The sequence below is a fragment of the Salmo salar genome, chromosome ssa04 (assembly GCF_905237065.1).
Source record: "Salmo salar chromosome ssa04, Ssal_v3.1, whole genome shotgun sequence".
Lineage (NCBI taxonomy): Eukaryota > Metazoa > Chordata > Actinopteri > Salmoniformes > Salmonidae > Salmo > Salmo salar.
Window position 1 is genome coordinate 78,123,196 of NC_059445.1, and position 20,769 is coordinate 78,143,964.

At 41.3% G+C, this 20,769-nt stretch overlaps 1 protein-coding gene and 1 long non-coding RNA gene across 3 annotated transcripts; one reads left to right on the plus strand and one right to left on the minus strand.

Moving 5' to 3' along the window:
* Positions 1–11,079: 11,079 nt before the first annotated feature.
* On the minus strand, positions 11,080–14,052 carry LOC123742498 (uncharacterized). 2 transcript variants are annotated; one of them, XR_006769677.1, is made up of 4 exons: positions 12,724–14,052; positions 11,725–12,526; positions 11,467–11,609; positions 11,080–11,363 (listed from the first exon to the last, which is right to left on the minus strand). It is a non-coding gene; the product is annotated as an uncharacterized lncRNA (long non-coding RNA). The 2 variants fall into 2 exon arrangements; XR_006769676.1 differs by having other exon boundaries at positions 11,725–14,052.
* A 4,159-nt stretch (positions 14,053–18,211) lies between these two features.
* Positions 18,212–19,975, plus strand: bod1 (biorientation of chromosomes in cell division 1). Its single transcript, XM_014198077.2, has 4 exons — positions 18,212–18,551; positions 18,742–18,866; positions 19,073–19,272; positions 19,387–19,975. The coding sequence occupies exons 1-3, from the start codon at positions 18,411–18,413 to the stop codon at positions 19,269–19,271; spliced, it is 465 nt and encodes a 154-aa protein (XP_014053552.1). The 5' UTR covers positions 18,212–18,410; the 3' UTR covers position 19,272; positions 19,387–19,975.
* The last annotated feature ends 794 nt before the right edge of the window (positions 19,976–20,769 follow it).

A 20,769-nucleotide genomic window follows, 5' to 3' on the forward strand; every position in this document is an offset into this window, starting at 1 on the left:
CTCAATCACCTCAACTACCTCGTACATCTGCACATTGATTCAGAACCAGTACTCCTTTTATATAGTCTCGTTATTGCTATTTTATTGTGTTACTATTTCTATATTAATTTGTTGCAAATTGTTCTTACTTTTTAACTCTGCATTTTTGGGAAAGGGCTCGTAAGTAAGCATTTCATGATAAAGTCTAGAGCTGTTGAATTCGGCGCATGTGACAAATACAATTAGATTTGATACTAGCCAGCGATCGTTCAATAATATCACCATGCAACGGAGATGTATAATGTATGCCTGCCTCTGTCCTCTATTGATGGGTCTGCCTTGTGCCTCTCATATTTCCAGGGTCCTATCCACAAACTGTGCCACACGCTTCTTGACATATGCTCTCCTGTTTTTTAGAGGATTCTGTGAATCATGGAGAGAGATGGTAGAGATTGGAAAGCCCATCCCCCCTCTCATTGGAGAGCCTATCCCCCCTCTCATTGGAGAGCCTATCCCCCCTCTCATTGGAGAGCCTATCCCCCCTCTCATTGGAGAGCCTATCCCCCCTCTCATTGGAGAGCATATCCCCCCCTCTCATTGGAGAGCCTATCCCCCCCTCTCATTGGAGAGCCTATCCCCCCCTCTCATTGGAGAGCCTATCCCCCCCTCTCATTGGAGAGCCTATCCCCCCTCTCATTGGAGAGCCTATCCCCCCTCACTAGTCTAATGTACGTATATCATGAATATTTTGTAATTTGATCTCCCCACCCGTTTTATGAGCTGCTAATTAAGCAGTTGATGAGCTCTGCATGCTTGGTGACGTCTACCAGACAGAGATTGACTTCTGGCTGATAATGTTCACAATGCTGGGGCTTTTTTCCATAATGATGCATAACGCTTGTCTTCTAATGTTCTATATTAAACTACTAAATCAGTCACATAGCCACCCTGATGTTGGAGCTAAATTCAAGAGGTCTACATAATGAACAGGATTCAATCCATGTTGATACATACCAGTACTTGGAACCAGGTAATACTGTAGTGTACAGATGGTGATATTGAGTCACCATAAGCCTAGGGTGTATCTACAAGTCGATGGCTGTTAACATGACTGAGAATTCCTCAGCTGTTTCCTTCATCTAGAGCCACAGATCTAGAACATATACCTTCCTGCAGTGAAATGATAGGAGTTGCTAGGAGTCTCTACCCTCCTGACTCCTGAGTGGCTGAAACTGCATTAAGGGGGAAGAATCACCAGACACCTAGAAAAAAACGATCATGTTTAGGGACCAATCATATTGGTGTGACAGACCGGTGGCACACACAAGCATGGAGTGTGTCCCTAGTGTTAAAGAGATAGAAAAGTGACACCCTGATAAGTTCCCATTTCAATCTCCATTTGAATATGAAAGCCTTTTCGCATTCATCATTCTCTCTCCATACGGTCTGTCCGCCCTCTCTCTTTCTCTCTCTCTTTCACTTCCCCTCTATATCATCCATCTACTGTTTTATCTACATTTCTTTCTCATTCTAAGAAAGTCAATGCATGCATGTTTAGTTGATCAAGACTCTGTTGTAGGTAATGAATCTGAGGAGTAGGAAGGTAGAACAGGCTTGAGAAGGCAGCAGGAGGAGGAGGAGGAAGAGGAGGAGGGGGACTAGAGGTCAACAGAAGGAGAGGCAGATGCTTGTGCCTCAGATGCCTCTGAGCGAATAATTATCCTGACGATATTCGCAGATAGCGGCACGACGCAAGGGGGAGGGCATCAGGATTTGAAGAAAACGTCACAGCACAGAGAGAGAGAGGGATCGAAAGGCAAGAGAGAGGCTTTTAATTGTAGAGGGATATGCTGCTTGCCTGCCTCCCACGCACTCTCTCTCTCTCTTCCTCTTAATCTCTCCCCTGCTCTCTCTCTCGCTCTCTCTCTCAATTCAATTCAATTCAAGGGGCTTTATTGGCATGAGAAACATATGTTAACATTGCCAAAGCAAGTGAAGTACATAATATACAAAAGTGAAATAAACAATAAAAATAAACAGTAAACAGTACACTCGCAGTATTTCCCAAAAGAATAAACACATTACAAATGTCATATTATGTATATATACAGTGTTGTAACGATGTGCAAATGGTTGAAGTACAAAAGTGAAAATAAATAAACATAAATATGGGTAGCATTTACAATGGTGTTGTCACGTCCTGACCAGTAAAGGGGTATTTGTTATTGTAGTTTGGTCAGGACGTGGCAGAGGGTATTTGTTTTCATGGTTTTGTGTATGTGTTTAGATAGAGGGATATTTTGTGTAGAGTGTTTCTGGGGTTTATTGGTGTAAGTGTCGACGTAGAGGGGGTAGTTGATTTAGGTGGTTCGGGGTGTGTGTCTATTGTAGAGGGGTATTTGATTTATGTGTTCCGGGGTGTTGGATATGTTCTTGTGTTTTGTATTCTAGGGTTTCTATGTTGTGTATTTCTTTGTTGGCCTGGTGTGGCTCTCAATCAGGAACAGCTGTACATCGTTGTTTCTGATTGAGAGTCATACTTAGGGAGCCTGTTTTCCACCTGTCCCTTTGTGGGAGATTGTTTTTGCACTGCTGTGTATAGCCTGCGAAACTGTCGTTCTTTGTTTATTGGTTTTTCGTGTTCACCTATAAATAAAATAATGATGAGCACGCAACCCGCTGCGCCTTGGTCTCTAACCTATGACACCCGTGACAGGTGTTTGTTCTTCACTGGTTGCCCTTGTGGCAACAGGTCACAAATCTTGCTGCTGTGATGGCACACTGTGGTATTTCACCCAGTAGATATGGGAGTTTGTCAAAATTGGGTTTGTTTTCGAATTCTTTGTGGGCCTGTGTAATCTGAGGGAAATATGTGTCTCCAATATGGTCATACATTTGGCAGGAGATTAGGAAGTGGAGCTCAGTTTCCACCTCATTTTGTGGGCAGTGTGCACATAGCCTGTCTTCTCTTGTGAGCCAGGTCTGCCTTCCTGTGGCCTTTCTCAATAGCAAGGCTATGCTCACTGAGTCTGTACATAGTCAAAGCTTTCCTTAAGTTTGGGCCAGTCACAGTGGTCAGGTATTCTGCCACTGTGTACTCTCTGTTTAGGGCCAAATAGCATTCTAGTTTGCTCTGTTTTTTTCATTAATTCTTTCCAATGTGTCAAGTAATTATCTTTTTGTTTTCTCATGATTTGATTAGATCTAATTGTTACTGTCTCTCTGTAGGTGATGGCTTTGTTATGGAAGGTTTGGGAATCGCTTCCTTTTAGGTGGTTGTAGATTTTAACGGCTCTTTTCTGGATTTTGATCATTAGCAGGTATTGGCCTAATTCTGCTCTGCATGCATTATTTGGTGTTTTACGTTAATAACCTACCCAGGGACTGCGGTTGAAAATTAGCCGGCTGGCTAAAACCGGCACTTTTACTGAAACATTAATTAATGAGCACTGTCCTTGTTAAAAAAAAAAACTCTAACGTTGTACAGAGAGGATATTTTTGCAGTTTTCTCAATTTGATGTTTGTTCCATTTTGTGAATTCTTGGTTGGTGAGCGGACCCCAGACCTCTCAACCATAAAGGGCAATGAGTTCTATAACTGATTCAAGTATTTTTAGCCAGGTCCTAATTGGTATGTCGAATTTTATGTTCCTTGTCTCTCAGATCATTCACAGCTTTGTGGAAGTTACCTGTGGTGCTGATGTTTAGGCTGAGGTATGTATAGTTTTTTGTGTGTTCTAGGGCAACGGTGTCTAGATTAAATTTGTATTTGTGATCCTGGCGACTGGACCTTTTTTGGAACACCATTATTTTGGTCTTACTGAGATTTACTGTCAGGGTCCAGGTCTGACAGAATATATTCAGAAGATCTAGGTGCTGCTGTTGGCCCTCCTTGGTTGGGGACAGAAGCACCAGATCATCAGCAAACAGTAGACATTTGACTTCAGATTCTAGTAGGGTGAGGCTGGGTGCTGTAGGCTGTTCTAGCGCCCTCGCCAACTTGTTGATATATATGTTGAAGACGGTAGGGCTTAAGCTGCATCCCTGTCTCACTCCATGTCCCTGTGGGAAGAAATGTGTGTATTTTTTGCCTATTTTAACCGTACACTTGTTGTTTTGTGTACATGGATTTTATAATGACGTATGTTCCCCAAATACCACTTTCTATCAATTTGTATAGCAGACCCTCATGTCAAATTGAGTTTAACAAAGCAATTAACAAAGCATGAGAAGACTTTGCCTTTGTTTTGGTTTGTTAGTTTGTCAATTAGGGTGTGCAAGGTGAATATGTGGTCTGTTGTACGATAATTTGGTAAAAAGCCAATTTGACATTTGCTCAGTACATTGTTTTCACTGAGGAAATGTACGAGTCTGCTGTTAATGATAACGCAGAGGATTTTCCCAAGGTTGCTGTTGACGCATATCCCACAGTAGTTATTGGGGTCAAATTTGTCTCCACTTTTGTGGGTTGGGGTGATCAGTCCTTGGTTCCAAATATTGGGGAAGATGCCAGAGCTAAGGATGATGTTAAAGAGTTTTAGTATAGCCAATTGGAATTTGTTTTCTGTATATTTGATCATTTCATTGAGGATACCATCAACACCACAGGCCTTTGTGGGTTGGAGGGTTTTTATTTTGTCCTGTAGTTCATTGTTCTCTCTTCTTCTTCTTAATCTCTCCCCTGTTCTCTGTCCCTTTCTCTCTCTTGCTCTCTCTCCATCAGTCTCCCTCGCTCTCTCCCTCTCCCTCTCCCTCCCTCCCTCCCTCTTTCTGTCGCTCTCGCTCTCGCTCTCCCTCTTCGTCATACATGGCGTGAGAAAGTGGAGCCCCCCGTGGTTAAGTATGCATGAGGCAAGAATATATGCTGCTTCTAGTGCATCCATGTCCTCCATAGAAGAAAAAATGACTACATCCACCACACTAACCCATTCTTTGTTTGTGTCAATACAATCTAACTAGCTAGCATGAGCATGGAATGTGCATGAAATACCGACAAGGAAACTGCTTGGAATTCTCCAGATTGATTCCCCCTAGATTGGAAGTATAGTGGCAGAGGCTGTATGTGTGTCAGTGAGTATCAGGCTATTTATAGCCCATAGTGTGTGTGTCCCTGATTGTGAAGGGCTTATTCACCCCAGCGCCCATCTGCAGGCTTTACACACAGACTGGAGAGGACAGAGATGCTACACAGAGAAACAATAGAAGATGGGCAGCACACAGAGAGAGAGAGAGACGCCTCTTTTTAAATATTTCATACAGTGCTGAATTCACATTAAAATAAGCCTCCAAGATGCTAGTGTGCTGATGGCAGCAGATCAAACAACAAAAGCCAGCTCTTTGTTCGAGGGGGCTTGATCTCTCTCCAGAATATTGCAAGATGACAAGAGAATTGGGAACTTTTGCTTTGGTACAAGAATCTTCCTGAACCCGTTGTGTGTCATCCTGCACACCCAACTATGTCCTCAAATGGAACCGATTGTCATTACAGAGGACAAGACATGTCTCACAGTGTTCTAGTCAGTGTTTTAGTCTATCTGCTGAGGTGTATTAAATGTAAGGAAGCTGGTGCTGATCTGATTTGGTTTTCATTCATTCCTAAGATTTCATTCTTAACTGATTGCATCAAACTTCACAGGCCTAATATTTACTAGAACTAGTTTCAGGAACCTATTTCTATTAAGATGCTATTCAACTAAAGGTCATAGCTCAGGAAGTCCAATAAGAACAATACTCTTTAAACCTGAAAGACATTTCTCTGTCCTCTCTGCATTATCAGAGCAGTGAGTGGTAAGTAAAGTTGAGCAGGCAGTGAAACACATGTGGCCGACAGACACATGCCCTCTAGTGGCCGACAGCTTCCAGCTCTTGTCAATGACGTTTCCTCTCTGCGGTGGCTCATCCTGTCTCCTCAGTCTGCTCCAACCCCAGTAGCCAGCCCAGCCACATCACAAATACAAACAATACTAAACTCACAAATTAGGCATCTGGTGAGAGAGCAGCCTCAGGCCAGCTAACCAGCCAGGCAGACCTGCACATCTGGCTTTCGGGTTTGGTCTTCTCAGTGTTACTCATAACCTCCATTTTAGTGAGATTCACCATTTTGTTCTGGTTTTCACACTTTGCAAAGAGAAAAAGGAGCTTGAGTTAATTCCAGCTAGAAGGAGACTGGCAACCTGGTGGGATAAGACAATGACATGTTAGTATTCTGAAGGCACACCAGCCTATCAGGACCCAATGTTTCAGACTGACTGTCCCTCCTGTGACTGAGTGACATCTTTAATGTCTAATTGGATCAGTGTGCATTTGCAAACATGGCAAGCAGATGTGAGTGATGGTTGGCAGCAGGCAAATCTGGATCATCTCTGTCCCCATGATAAATTAGCATAAATGGAGGCTAACAGGCGTCTAATAAAATGACTTGGCTGCCAGGCAACAGAGAAACCCCTGCAGAAGAGACAGCTGTGCATTGTCTCGAGGAATAGTAAAAACACACAGTCATGCATGCACATGCACATGCACACACAAATATTGCATAAATAAACGCACATGTTTAAATGACCTCGCAAAGGAGGGAAGATTCCATAGTTGAGAAAAGTCTAGTTAAAGTGACAGGATGCACCATCCCTGTGCAGAGAACGGAATTTCCTCAAAAGAGCCTTTTTTTATGTTTGTTTCATGTCACCTCCGTTTTGTTGTTTGATTAGAATGAAAGGAGAGCTCTAGCACGTAAAGGACCAATGTGTGAATGCGACTGATGTAAAATAAAGATGAGGGACATGTCACATCATTTCCTCTCTCTTCAGTGGCTTGCCTTGAGATGACAGTGACCTATTATTTCACCGTCGCCTGTGTGCATATCAAACACATACACACACACACACCTTTTTTAAGCAGCGCGTAACACACACACACAATCACACACCACTGATTTAAGCAGCACACCTCGTCTATGAGGAAAATAAATTGGAGTGATTCTCTGGAGGTGTGAATAAAACAACATACAGAATTCAATCTAGCACTTCAGTAGGATGCAGTGGGCATTTTTCATATCAAACAACGCCATTCACAGCTAGGTCCAGGAGGGGTGGGCAGTCTGCAAATGAGATATTCATGAGAAGCCCTTGATATTTACTTAATATGTCCATAATGTCTGACAGAAAGCCCATGACTAGATGATATCCCACTCTCATCCGCTGCGGTTGCCATGACAGAGAGCTGTGGAAGCCATTTTCCTCCAGCCCTATTCTTCATTTATATTATTGAGTTAAGATATACCTCAGGAGGATCAAGCATTCATACAGTAATTACTGTTACTCCACTAGCTGTGTGTGTGTGTGTTTTTAAATTGAATCTTTATTGAACTAGGCAAGTCAGTTAGGAATAAATTCTTATTTACAATGACGGCCTACCCCAGCCAAACCTGGACAACGCTGGGCCAATTGTGAACCGCCCTATGGGACTCCCAATCACGGCCAGATGTGATACAGCCTGGATTCAAACCAGGGACTGTAGTGATGCCCCTGGCACTGAGATGTAGTGCCTTGACCGCTGCGCCACTCAGGAGCACTTTAATGACCAAGAAAAAATTGACTCTAAATACCTACATCCTTTCCAACATCATCATCACAGTCTTTTTGATTATTATATTTTTAAATGTTCATACCATGGTCAGAATAGAATCTAAGGGAACTGTGGTCCAATGGAACTTAAGGGAATCCAACATTCTAGAATCTAAGCAATGTTTGTTACAGGGCCTGTCATGCCAAATAGTGTCTCATGGAAATAGTCTACTCTTGACTGAAGAGTGAACTTCCCAGACTGAGGCTGCAGGGCCCTCAAAGACCGAGTCCTCCCAGCCCATCCAGGACATTGAGAACCTCTCCTATGCCTTTGTGCGTGAGTATAAGTCGAGCCACAGGTCGTCAATCAAAAGACGCCACGACAAGTCTGACGATGAAGAGGAAACATTCCCAAGAGAACAGCCTATCTTGTTCTCCTCAAAGGTACTTAGTTAAGCCTAATAAAGCCCTGACATAGGTCCTTGTAAATGTGCAGTAATACCAGAGAGGAGATGAAACTAAGTTATGCATCTCTTTTTCTTATTTCTTGTCCAGAGAAGCGAACAAGCAGTCAACAAATTCTGAAAAGGGCCCAACGCCAAATCAGTGACGGAGGCAGAGAAAGACTGTGGTCTCAGGAGCACTCAGGAGCCCATTGTTGTCCTTAAACCATGGGTGACGAAACTCTTCTCCATGCAGTTCCTTCCTATTTTACCCCTGTAAAAGCCTATAGGAATATCAATTTACAAATACTCATTGAAATGTAACTATTGCACCACAGACTAAGACCTGGTAATTGATGTCATTATACTGAAGTGTGTCGTTTGATCATAATCCTAAAGACATAAGGTAAAGATAAATGAAGCTGTTGGTGCATAAGATTTCTCTTCAGTTTAAAATGTGAAGTCTGGAGAAGGAGTTGCCTTGGCAACAAAGAGACTTGTATGATCAGACAATGGAGTAAATTGGTCTCTGGTTTAACATGTGTGCATTATACTGCATTAAATATTTTCAGTAGGGGTAAGTGTCTATTTCTAAGTGCTACAATGAAAATACAGGTAAATACAAGCCCCATGAGATATCTCACACAAATATAGTTTCAAAATTCACATTATACTGTCACAACTCAGCCTTACTTTTGTTGTACCTAGCCTTTGTCCCCTCTATCTGAGTGTGTACCAGGGACGTCGCTAGGCCTATTTTAGGGGGGCTTTAAAATGTTCATTAGCCCCCCATAAATAAATCAATATCAGTCAATATATTTCTTCTGTAATTTTTTTTTTTCGTCAACCGTTCCATCTTACAGGCTGACTACACCGCTTTATAGAAGCAGGTACCTACGTGCCATCTCCTCATTGGTTATACCCACGTGGGTGACTGAAAGACGAATGAGGTCAGTGGCGGTAATGCACCTAATTTATGAAAGTTGCCAATCGCAATATAAAGTCAAGAGAAGAAAAAGCCTGGAAGGAAGAGAGATGACTAGAAACGATTCAGTCGACCGTTTTTATGTGTGGATTAATTGGCGGAGTAGAGGACCTTGTGCATTTCAGGTAAAATAACTCAATGTTTATTTTTTATTTTTTATTTATGAACATAACAAATACAAAAAAACAGAAATATACAAACAAGAGTACATAAACCTAACAGACCGCTGTATTACATATCAAGATTAATTTTCAATTTGTTAAATACTTCTATGGTGCGTGTTGCTTTTTTGTTTTTACATTTACTGATCATTTCAAAATAATATTTCAATTCTATTTTAAATAATGTGAAGAGGGATTTGTTCTCGGCCCACTTCATTTTATGGAAAAAGAATCTTCCATAAAAGAAACAAATTAACAATGAAAGTTAAATCAGGGTCCATATCATTTGGATCAAAATAAAATATAATATCAGAGTCTTTCAAATTAACATTAAAAGGTGTTTCTTTTCAAATAAAATCTTCTAACTCACACCAAAATATTCTGACATAAGAACAGTCCCAAAATAAATGGTAAAGAGTCTCTGGGTCACAACCACAAAATACACAACTCAATGTTTATATCCCAGGACAAATTAGCTAGCAACAGCAAGCTAGCTAAATAGGACAAATTAGCTAGCAATAAAAAAATAAATAAATAAATAAACAAATTAGCTAGCAAGTGCAAGCTAGCTAGCTAATTACCATAAATGTTTAATGCTTTTTCCACCTGTCCCCAAATGAATATAATTGGTTGAGAGTTTGTTTTGACATTTTAACCTGCGTGTCGTGATCGCGTTTGGTGTGGGGGGACGAAATACCTTTAAGCACGATGGCGCACGCGCGTAGCCGGTCTGGGTTCCGTGTTAGACTTTATTCAGCAAAGATGTCTGACAAAAATACTCGGATGGAAGCAAATGTAAGTGATTATAACGCCATAACGAATCATGCAAAAAAAAAAGTACAGTTGACAGGAATATGTTAGTTAGTGTAGAGACAAACGATTATGCTTTATTTTTTATCATAAAGTTAATTAGCGAAAATCGCGATTTAGCAAACTGTCTGACCAGCTGACATTAGCCAGCTACGTTATCTGCTTAGCTTTATGGGTGTTGTGACATGAGTATGAAATTGTAATTGTGGTTGTTTAATGTTTTAGGGACTCCTGAAACAACCAGCAAACCAGGCTGTCGTCTTGTGAAACAGTGGATGTAAAGAATCTAGCAAGCTAAAGCATTTACTGCAAATTGAATTTACAATTTTGTAAGCTTGCCTTCCTGATATTTTCTATGCAGATAGATGAAATAACGTAGTTAGCTATGTTATTGCTTATTGTGCAGTGGATGATAAAAATACCTGTATGCCTATGGATGTGTAGCTAGCTATCTAGCCGATCTGTGTATGGACCCAAACGTTTGGTATACATATTAGTTCAGAACCTAGCTATGAACCTCAGCTATCATAGCCAGTTGTATCAACTTCAAAACAGCCTGAATGACATTAATGAAGCCTATGGATTGAGTAGAATATAATATCATGTTGTGCCAAGGATGCAAGTCGTATATACATGTAGTTATTGCCATGCATGAGATCCCCACATTGTAGCCTGTATATTTAATATATTCACTGATCATGTACTCTACCTTGGCAAATAAAGGTGCAGTTTAGGTATGAATGTCTTTGAGATTATTTTTCAGTCATATCCAATACCAGGAGTATCACATTCCAGTCTTTGAATGACGCTGTGTCTGCATGTATGTATTACAATTATACACTTCAACAGTGTTTACCAATCTTGGTCCTGGAACATCATGGTTACACATTGTAACTAATAGACTAGAAACAGGATTTAACTAGTTAAAGGCTGATTTGTAATGAATATATACAGATATAGAATATAAAAACAATGCACTACACTTCTTATGCATCATGTAAATAGTCTAAAACTGGTTCATCTGTGTATATATAATGCCCTTCATCTGCATTGATCTGATAAACACAGATAGGTGTAGTATTTCATTAAATGAGACTTAATTTCAACCAGTAGAGAATTAAACGCTTTATTGAAAGAAGTTCAATAAACCAAGTGTTATAAATACATGCATTATAAATATAATTGTAATATTATAAATACAAGTTCAATCTGTACATCTTTTGTGCAATATAAAAACAGGAAGAAAGAGGTAAGAACATAGGAGCAGGGAAGGCAGCATATGATTAATGAATCACAGTGCAACCCAAATATTCTCTCAGTTCATCACAATTACATAGTGTCTCAAGTCGGCCCGACGGTTATCTTATGAGCAGGTGAGGTGGCGATGACGGGACTGGGGTTTAGCATCCTCTCTCACATCAAAACATCTGCAGACAAGAGACAGAGAGAGAGAGAGCATGTTTAAGCCTTGTTTTTATTTTTTATTCTAACATTGGTAGTCATAATAATCGGGTGAAATGCAAAACTGACCTTGGATCATGAACTCTGGGACTACTGCATCTCTATTTCCATGTAAAGCATCTCTTTAATAATACTTCCTGTTGACTTGACCAAGTGCCCTCTATGTAGCCAGTTCAGATGCGGGAGGGCTTCACCGACACATCTGATATAACCTAGAGGATTTAGGGATAAAAGAGGAGAGAGGGATGAAGTGAAGGAGAGGGACTGTTATTGATAAAATAATGTTAAAAGAGACAGTGTTCAACAGGAATCTGTGTGTGGCCTCACCTGGTGTCCACACTAAGTGGCTGCAGGGTACTTAATGCTGAAAAACCTGAACGGGCACATGAGGACAAACAATATAGCGTAGTTATAGAAATAATGAAGTGTTTTACTATTCTCCATGGTTGGCCCTCTTGCCTATTTGTTAAAGGTGGAAGGAGCCACAGTTATACACTTGAGCCTGCTTACTGCACAACACAATCCATCAATCAGATTGATACATGAGTGTGTAGGTGTGGGTTATAGGGTGTCTAATTGTTCTACATTTTTTCAATATGGGTGACTCTTAAAAGAGCCTGTTGTTTTTGTACAGACATCACGCCCTTACCTAAACAGCACCCTCACCTGAGAAGTAGAAATCAAAGGGAGAGAAACTGGGAATTGAATAATTGCAGTTGACATAGTTAAGTAAATGGAAGAATACTCTTATTGCAATGTGGATGGCTCTTAAAAGAGCATTTGGTTGTGCATAGTGTAGTCTATGGTGTTGCCAGAGAACAGCACCCTCTTTGAAGAAGTAGGAGGTGAAGATATCCCGCACACGGTTTGCCTTTCTTACTGCGTTGTTGGACCCTATCCTTGAAACATCCTGCAGAGCAGCAGACTTCTCTGGCAAATGGCGGCGAGCTGCAGATCCCCTCCTGGTCCTCGTGTCCATCCTCATGAAGTTATGCAGGACACAGATAGCCTTCACACACCTGAATTCCCCCAGGAGGCAGTCCCAGATGGCCCTGGTCACCCAACCTTGCAGTGCCATACATGTTAACTGTAGGCAATTGTTTTGAAGGAATCTCCCGTTACAAGGTATCTAGGGAATATGGAAGACAATGTAATTGTTAGACTTACATCACCTGGTCATTGTGGATTACTAAAGTATAATATACCTGATAACAAATCATGATAACATTGGATTGATAGATGCATGGGCACACATATGTACATGTGTAGCATGTGACAATAACAGGATAATATCAAGGATAGCATCACAAATGAATACATAAATACCACTCGAAGCTTGATGAGACGATCATATGAATCAGCTGTGCAGTACTAAGGCAAAAACAAAATTGTGCACCCCTTTGAATCCCCAGGACTGAGAACCACTGCTCTTCATATGTAGACAGGCTTTCATAGCTCTCTTTATCTGAGGACAGAAAACCTCACAAGAAACAGACTTTATTATAGTCAAATTACACCGCACTGAATATTATGTTACAATTATCTCCGTCCTCACTTCTAGGGACAGGAATTACACAAGTACCTGCCCTATCCAGAATAGCCTCCTCTCTCACTGACAGTTGGGGCTGCTATCCTTTCACCCTCCTCCATGGCTGTTAGCTAGCTACCTACAAATGCATTTGGAGTTTGTTTTTTTACAGTGATAAATACATCAAGACAGCTAACTAATATGAAGTTGGGTAGCTAGTGATATTTAATTCACTTAGCTATCTATACAGTATGTGAATTTGGCTAGATAGCAAGCTAGCCGACTAGCTAGCTCATTTAGCAGCTCATTTGAGTTAGTCTGAACTGTAGTTAGCTAATAATACATAGTTGTTGTTTTTTTACATTTTCTAAATGTATATACTTCCTTGAATAGGTTCTCCCAGCCATGTGGACAATTGGAAACAAGGCAACAAAGTTTGTTTGTCACTAGAGCATTTTAGAGGATATTACTTTTGAACTATGTACCCATTTTATAACCAGACCTTCATACAAACTTGCTATGCTGAATTCTTGACGCACAATCAAACTATTTGCTGCCATATGCTGCCAGCACACCCACAAGCGAGTCACAATGGACGGCCTAAGCGGCACGCGGCAATTTACTGCTATCTAGTGTACATGTACCATTAGGCCTACTGGTAGCTAACATTTTGGTTAACATTAGCTAACAGTCTCAGCTACTTCTGTGGCTTAACAGTAAACGGACAGGAGGGAGTATGCCAGACCCCCATAAAAGAGGCTTACCCCCCTATCCTTGAATCTCTTGTGACGTCCCTGGTGTGTACATACTAAAAGGTAATTGTCCAATGAATGGAAAATAAATCTGAAAACACTTGGTTTATCTCAGCTTCAAGATTGAGTTTTTCTGCTCTCGTATTGTAAATGCAAGCTGATCTGCTCCGCTTGTTGAGTTACGTTTTATTTTTTTACCTAGGCAAGTCAGTTTAGAAAACATTCTTATTTACAATGACAGCCTACCGTGGCCAAACACGGGCCAATTGTGCACCACCATATGAGACTCCCAATCACAGCCAGATGTGATACAGCCTGGATTTAAACCAGGGACTGTAGTGACACCTCTTGCACTGAGATGCAGTGCCTTAGACCGCTGCGCCACTCAGGAGCCCAAGGAGGTGTGGTATATTGGCCATATACCACAACTAAGGGCTGTTCTTATGCACGATGCAGCGCAAAGTGCCTGTACGCAGCCCTTAGCTGTGGCATAGTGGCCATATATCACAAACCCCTGAGGAGCCTTATTGCTATTATAAACTGGTCACCAACATAAATAGAGCAGTAAAACTCAATGTTTTATGGTCTGATATACCATGGCTATCAACCAATCCCAATTCAGGGCTCAAACCACCCAGTTTATAAAATCACATAATACCAAAGTAAGTGCTCCAAAACACTCCTTTCTTAGATTCCTAATCCATGTGCCAACCAGGAAGAATAGAGTTCTGACTCATTTACATTTTAGCAGACACACTTACCCAGAGTTCCTTACAATAGTGAATGCATACATTCTTATACTTTATTTTTCTTCTTCATACTGGTCCCCCGTGGAAATCAAACCTACAATCATGTGGCGTTGCAAGCGTCATGCTTTACCCAGGAATCTACAAGGATATACTAGTGGGAGCACAATGACATATTGATCCCAAAAACCAGGACTGCAATCCGACTGTAAAATGATTACAGTACAGCAGGCCAGCCTGATTCTGCAAAATTGGCAGAGTTATGATTGGGACTAGTGCCATTAAGTATTTGTGTGTGTGTGTTTTCATGCCGGGGTGCTTTGTTTTTGTTGTTTGGTGGCAGTTACAGAATATCTTATTGTACAGATCAAAGATACATATGCCACAGCACATGTCGAAAAACTGTCAACTACAGCTGGAGACTACAGCGTTGCATAATTAAACCTATCTGCTCAAGCTGCTTTAACTCTGACACATACTGATGTTATGTCACCATCTTGTGGCCCATTGGTGATCTAAATCTGGAAGATTTAATTACTGTGCTCAAACCATCTCTGAGGCAACATGAAATGAATACTGTCCATTAATAAGCATAACTGCATTGTGAAAAAGACAATGCCGTACAGAGGGCGTACCTCAACTCTCCATGTTGGTATATGCATATGTTATACACAAATAATGTGTATGAAAAAATAGGTTTGAGATCATCTGGTTTGCCTCTACGGCTCTCTGTCATTTCCAAACACGTTGACAAATTGCAGAAGGGTTGTCAATTCACAGTAGCCAATTTGCATTTTTCCTCTGCCAATGAGAGCCAAACTAAACAGGCCTCCAGGTTTCAAGTTTGTCACATGCACAAGTACAGTGAAATTATTATGCAAACCCTACCCAACAGTGCAGTACTCAATATCAAAAAAGTTTAACTAATAAAAATGTTGAACATTTTAAAAAACACACAAAATAAGAAATAAGAGAGGAGGCTATATACAGGCTATACTCCCAGTATAAAGGGTTAGCCTACAAGACCATGGTGTACTTACATGGAAACAATGTTGCAATACATGTTGAACTATCCATAAAGACACTGTCCTCCTCATCAGACGCCCCTTGTTTCTCCCTCCTCTTCCCTTAGTATCACCATGGTTCCTCTCCCTAGTTGCCTGGCAACCAGCTACTCCTGGAAATTGAGGAGACTATAGTTGACATTATAATTAAAGACCACCCCCACCATTTACAATAACTACATTTATTAAAGAAAATAATTGCAAGACAAAATCATATCTCTGTAGTTGATTTTTGTAATATAGGCCTAAATTACAAAACAATTCACATTTAGGTTATTTATAAATCAGCCACATGGCCAATAGTCTAACACTTGAATTACCTCAAGGGTTTTTTAAAAGAGCCATGTGGTATTAATATTCAAATAAACAGAAGATGCTGTCTGACAATGTGAGTCAGATATCCTGTTAGGGCTAGGGGGCAGTATTGACACGGCTGGATAAAAAACATACCCGATTTAATCTGGTTACCACTCCTACCCAGTAACTAGAATATGCATATACTTATTACATATGGATAGAAAACACCCTAAAGTTTCTAAAACTGTTTGAATGGTGTCTGTGAGTATAACAGAACTCAAATGGCAGGTCAAAACCTGAGAGATTCCTTTACAGGAAGTGGCCTGTCTGACCATTTCTTGAACTTCTTTTCCATCTCTATCTTTTACTAAGGATCTCTGCTCTAACGTGACACTTCCCACGTCTTCCATAGGCTCTCAGAGCCCGGGAAAAAACAGAATGTCGTCATTCCAGCCCCAGGCTGAAACACATTATCGCCTTTCTCAAGTGGCCGATCAAGGGACTCCGACCGCCCCCGCCTTTGTGATTTTTTCTCTGTTTGCCGAAAAGGAGATTCCCTGTCGGAATATTATCGCTTTTCTACGAGAAAAATGGCGTAAAAATTGATTTTAAACAGCGGTTGACATGCTTCGAAGTACGGTAATGGAATATTTAGAATTTTGTTGTCACGAATTGCGCCATGCGCGCGACACTTCTTTACCATTTCGGATAGTGTCTGGAACGCACGAACAAAACGCCGCTATTCGGATATAACGATGGATTATTTTGGACCAAACCAACATTTGTTATTGAAGTAGCAGTCCTGGGAGTGCATTCTGACGAAGACAACAAAAGGTAATCAAACTTTTATAATAGTAAATATGATTATGGTGAGTGCTAAACTTGCCGGGTGTCTAAATAGCGAGCCCGTGATGCCTGGGCTATGTACTTAGAATATTGCAAAATGTGCTTTCACCAAAAAGCTATTTTAAAATCGGACATATCGAGTGCATAGAGGAGGTCTGTATCTATAATTCTTAAAATAATTGTTATGCTTTTTGTGAACGTTTATCGTGAGTAATTTAGTAAAATGTTAGCGAATTCCCCGGAATTTTGCGGGGGTATGCTAGTTCTGAACGTCACATGCTAATGTAAAAAGCTGGTTTTTGATATAAATATGAACTTGATTGAACAAAACATGCATGTATTGTATAACATAATGTCCTAGGGTTGTCATCTGATGAAGATCATCAAAGGTGAGTGCTGCATTTAGCTGTCTTCTGGGTTTTGGTGACATTATATGCTGGCTTGAAAAATGGGTGTCTGATTATTTCTGGCTTGGTACTCTGCTGACATAATCTAATGTTTTGCTTTCGTTGTAAAGCCTTTTTGAAATCGGACAGTGTGGTTAGATTAACGAGAGTCTTGTCTTTAAATAGCTGTAAAATAGTCATATGTTTGAGAAATTGAAGTAATAGGATTTTTAAGGTTTTGAAAATCGCGCCACAGGCTTAAAGTGGCTGTTGAGTAGGTGGGACGCAAGCGTCCCACCTAGCCCATAGAGGATAAACATAATTGAGTGCAAATTGCAGCAATTGAGGTTGTTATGTAACACTCACATGGCCATTTAAAAAAAGATTCACAAATACAGATGTATTTTTTCCCAGTCTCACCCACACCAGACCTATAATCACCATCCCATCTTAGATGGACACTGTCTATTTGATCTGTCACACAGGAAATGTATGAATTAATTAGGCACAAACTGATTTCATCATTATGCAAAACCAAGTACTGTAATCCATAGGCCTATACCTAAGTTGTTATGAGGTGGTCTACATTTACCAGTATGCAATTTACAGGAAAGATATACATACATTGTGAGTATTGCTAACAATATTAGAGACATTCATTTTTTTTTTATCAAACAAGACAATTAATATGATCTGGCCATTACGCCCTGTCATCAGTACATTTGGTATTTTTTTAAGGTTGAACTGTGTCTAACCAAAGAGTTCCCTATCTGTAACCAAAAGCTAAGAGCCATTTTATTCTTGATCTGAAAATGTGGTCTGAGGCGCGGTGTGGATGGTGTGGCGCAATAGAGGAGCCTCCAGGGGCCAAATTGAGCTCTGTACCGCATCGCAGTGCGCCTCTCAAATGTTTTAACAATGCGGAGTGCACGGTATAACCCCGCATTGAAATGATTGTTTGACGGTCGGTGAGGGCGGGAGGTCCTGTATAACACAAACTCACTTCATTGACAACTTCCTTCACAACAGCGCTGCTCGGCGAAACGAAATAAGTATGAATGCCCTGACTTCTGCAGAGTCCAAAACACCGTAAATGCTGCACGGCCAATGCAGAATTGGTAATGACCATGCAGGGCCTATCAAGATGAAAGACCACCTAGCGTAGTAGCTAAGTAGGACACTTCCCAGGAAGCAACTGTCTAAAGAGCAATGAGGAGGGACTTCCGTATTGCAAAGCATTTTGGTACTTGTGTACACTTCCAAATCATTATTCCACATAACTAGCTAGTTTGTAGTTTTAGACCCACGAGCAGTTCTTTTGTGTCGTTTCTTCAATTGATATCGATAGTGTTACACTGGTTTATAAACAACGCTGAAATTAAACAAACATCGGTATGGCGGAGGGTGCCAGCGGTAACGCGGTGAATCTTCCTCCCGGAGATCCTCAGCTAATCGGTCTCATCGTGGAACATCTCAAGAACCGAGGCTTGTTCGACGAGTTCCGCAGAGATTGCCTGGCAGATGTGGATACAAAGGTACTATATATAGTTTTCAACTTTTTCCTGACTAACTGGCTGTCTACATTTATTTTACTCAGCTAGCTAGCACGTTTACGCTTTGTGTCCAACCATGTTTTTTTTTTTTAGCATAGTTAGCTAGCCAGTTGTGCTGGAAAATGTCCTCAGCTATTGATCAATGCCGGTGTACTTCTGTCATTGTCGTCAGCCTGCCTACCAGAATCTGCGACAAAAAGTTGACAACTTTGTATCCACTCATTTGAGCACTCAAGAATGGAACCCATCAATCAACAAAAACCAAGTGCGAAATGGGCTAAGACAAAGCGTCGTGCAGTAAGTAGCTACAGTACTTCATATACTCATAATTCTGCTTGTAAGTGTCAAATGCGTTGCTGACAGTACATATTACAGAGGATAGTGAAAACTGCACATTGGATGGCTAAGCTCATTTCCCCAGTCTGGACAGCGGTAGGTGCTATCAGTTGTTGCTACTTATGCTCCAGTCATTAGTCATCTGTACTGTCTCTGCTGTGTGTCAGGTCAGGCATGCTGGAGTCTGGAGTGGACAGAATCATCACCCAGGTGGTGGATCCCAAGCTTAACCACACTTTCAGGCCCCACATTGAGGATGCCATTCATGACTTCCTGTCTGCTGAGAAGGAGGAGGGTTCATCCAACACTCAATCAGAGACTGAGCAACAAGAGGCTCCAAGCCACACTGGACCCAAAACGCCATGAGGTCAGTGCGTCTAACACCTTAACATAAACATCATGGGCACATCTATAGGCATTGAACTATAGTATAATCAAAGTTTCACGTTCTCACAGTTTGTCTTCTCTCCTTTTACTTCAGGTACAGAGAAATGTTTTCTGCTAAAGGTAGACATTTTCTAGTGCTCCATCAGGCTGGATGGACAAGGACCTACTGTCTAGTAATCATGGAGCAAGAGGTTTGCACGACTCTTAGTCTTTCTTCATGTGGAGAAACCAGCCGTGGATATTAGCTGTCAATGCTAACAGCTACCAAATAATGCCCATAACAAGTCAAAGGTAGAATTGTGCAAATGACACTGGGTATAGCACCCTCAAACTCAACTCTGGACCTCGAAGCCAGTTCCATTGCATTTTTTCATTGTTCCCCTTTAATCAGGGACTGATTTTGACCTGAGACACCAGGTTGTGTGCAATTCATTATCAGGTAGAAGAAAACCTGCAGGCAACGGACCTCGTAGGCTAAGAGTTGAGTACCCCTGGTATAGCACATGGAATTTTGTTTGTGGTTATTGAATTAAAGAGAAGGGTAACTTTTTTTTTTTTCTTCTTAAGGAGCAGGAAGTAGCCATTGTAATGTTGGCTTACAGATTTTGTCCCTCAGTTTGACACTTTTTGGTGAATATTGTAAATGTCATTCACCAATAAATGAATGATTTGGTAGAAATGTGTACACTGCCCTGTCATTTGTTAAACTGTGTCAATACTGTGCTGTACTGGCTGTGGTAAGACTACATCGCTCAGTTGGCCTAGAGCAGCGTTTCCCACACTTTGTCCTCAGGACCCCAAGGTGTGCAAGTTTTGGATTTTGCCCTCGCACTACACAGCTGATTTCCTATATTTTTATTAGATTGATCACAGCATTATCACATTTGGATCCATCCAGAGCACAATAAGTGAGATCTCTTCAGGGTAGGAAGGTATACTCCGTTACATAGAGGACACAGTCCATAAAAGGGAGTGCTGCAGTTTTTGCCAGTTCAAGACTTAACATCTGGAGTACAACCCAGGTTATGAAACTAGCTGCCAGGGCAGAGGGAGTAGAACAGGCTGCCTCTGACTGAGGCTTGTTGGCATTCCTCTCGGCAGGCAGGGTGCAAGTTGATTGGCAGTGCCTGGGAGCACGGCATGGTTGCTGTCTCAACACATCCATGCTATATTTCTCTCGCTGCCCTCAGCCGTGTAGGAGTGAGGCTTAGCTCCATGGCCCCAAGATGCAGCTCCAAGGCCCCCAGTAAAGGGAGGGGGACGAGGGGCTTTGGATGAGCTGTGCAGAGTGTTCCCACCTGGCTGGGACAAAGGTTGAATTGTTAGAGCTGCCTGGATGGAGCTGCTTCTGTCATTCACCAGCTCGGCTCTGAGGACGTGCATACTAGCAGGCCCACTGTGCTGCACCACTGAGAACTGGCAAGCAGGCCTTTGTTCTCTTTTTTAAAATCAGAGACCTCCACTCACTGACACTACG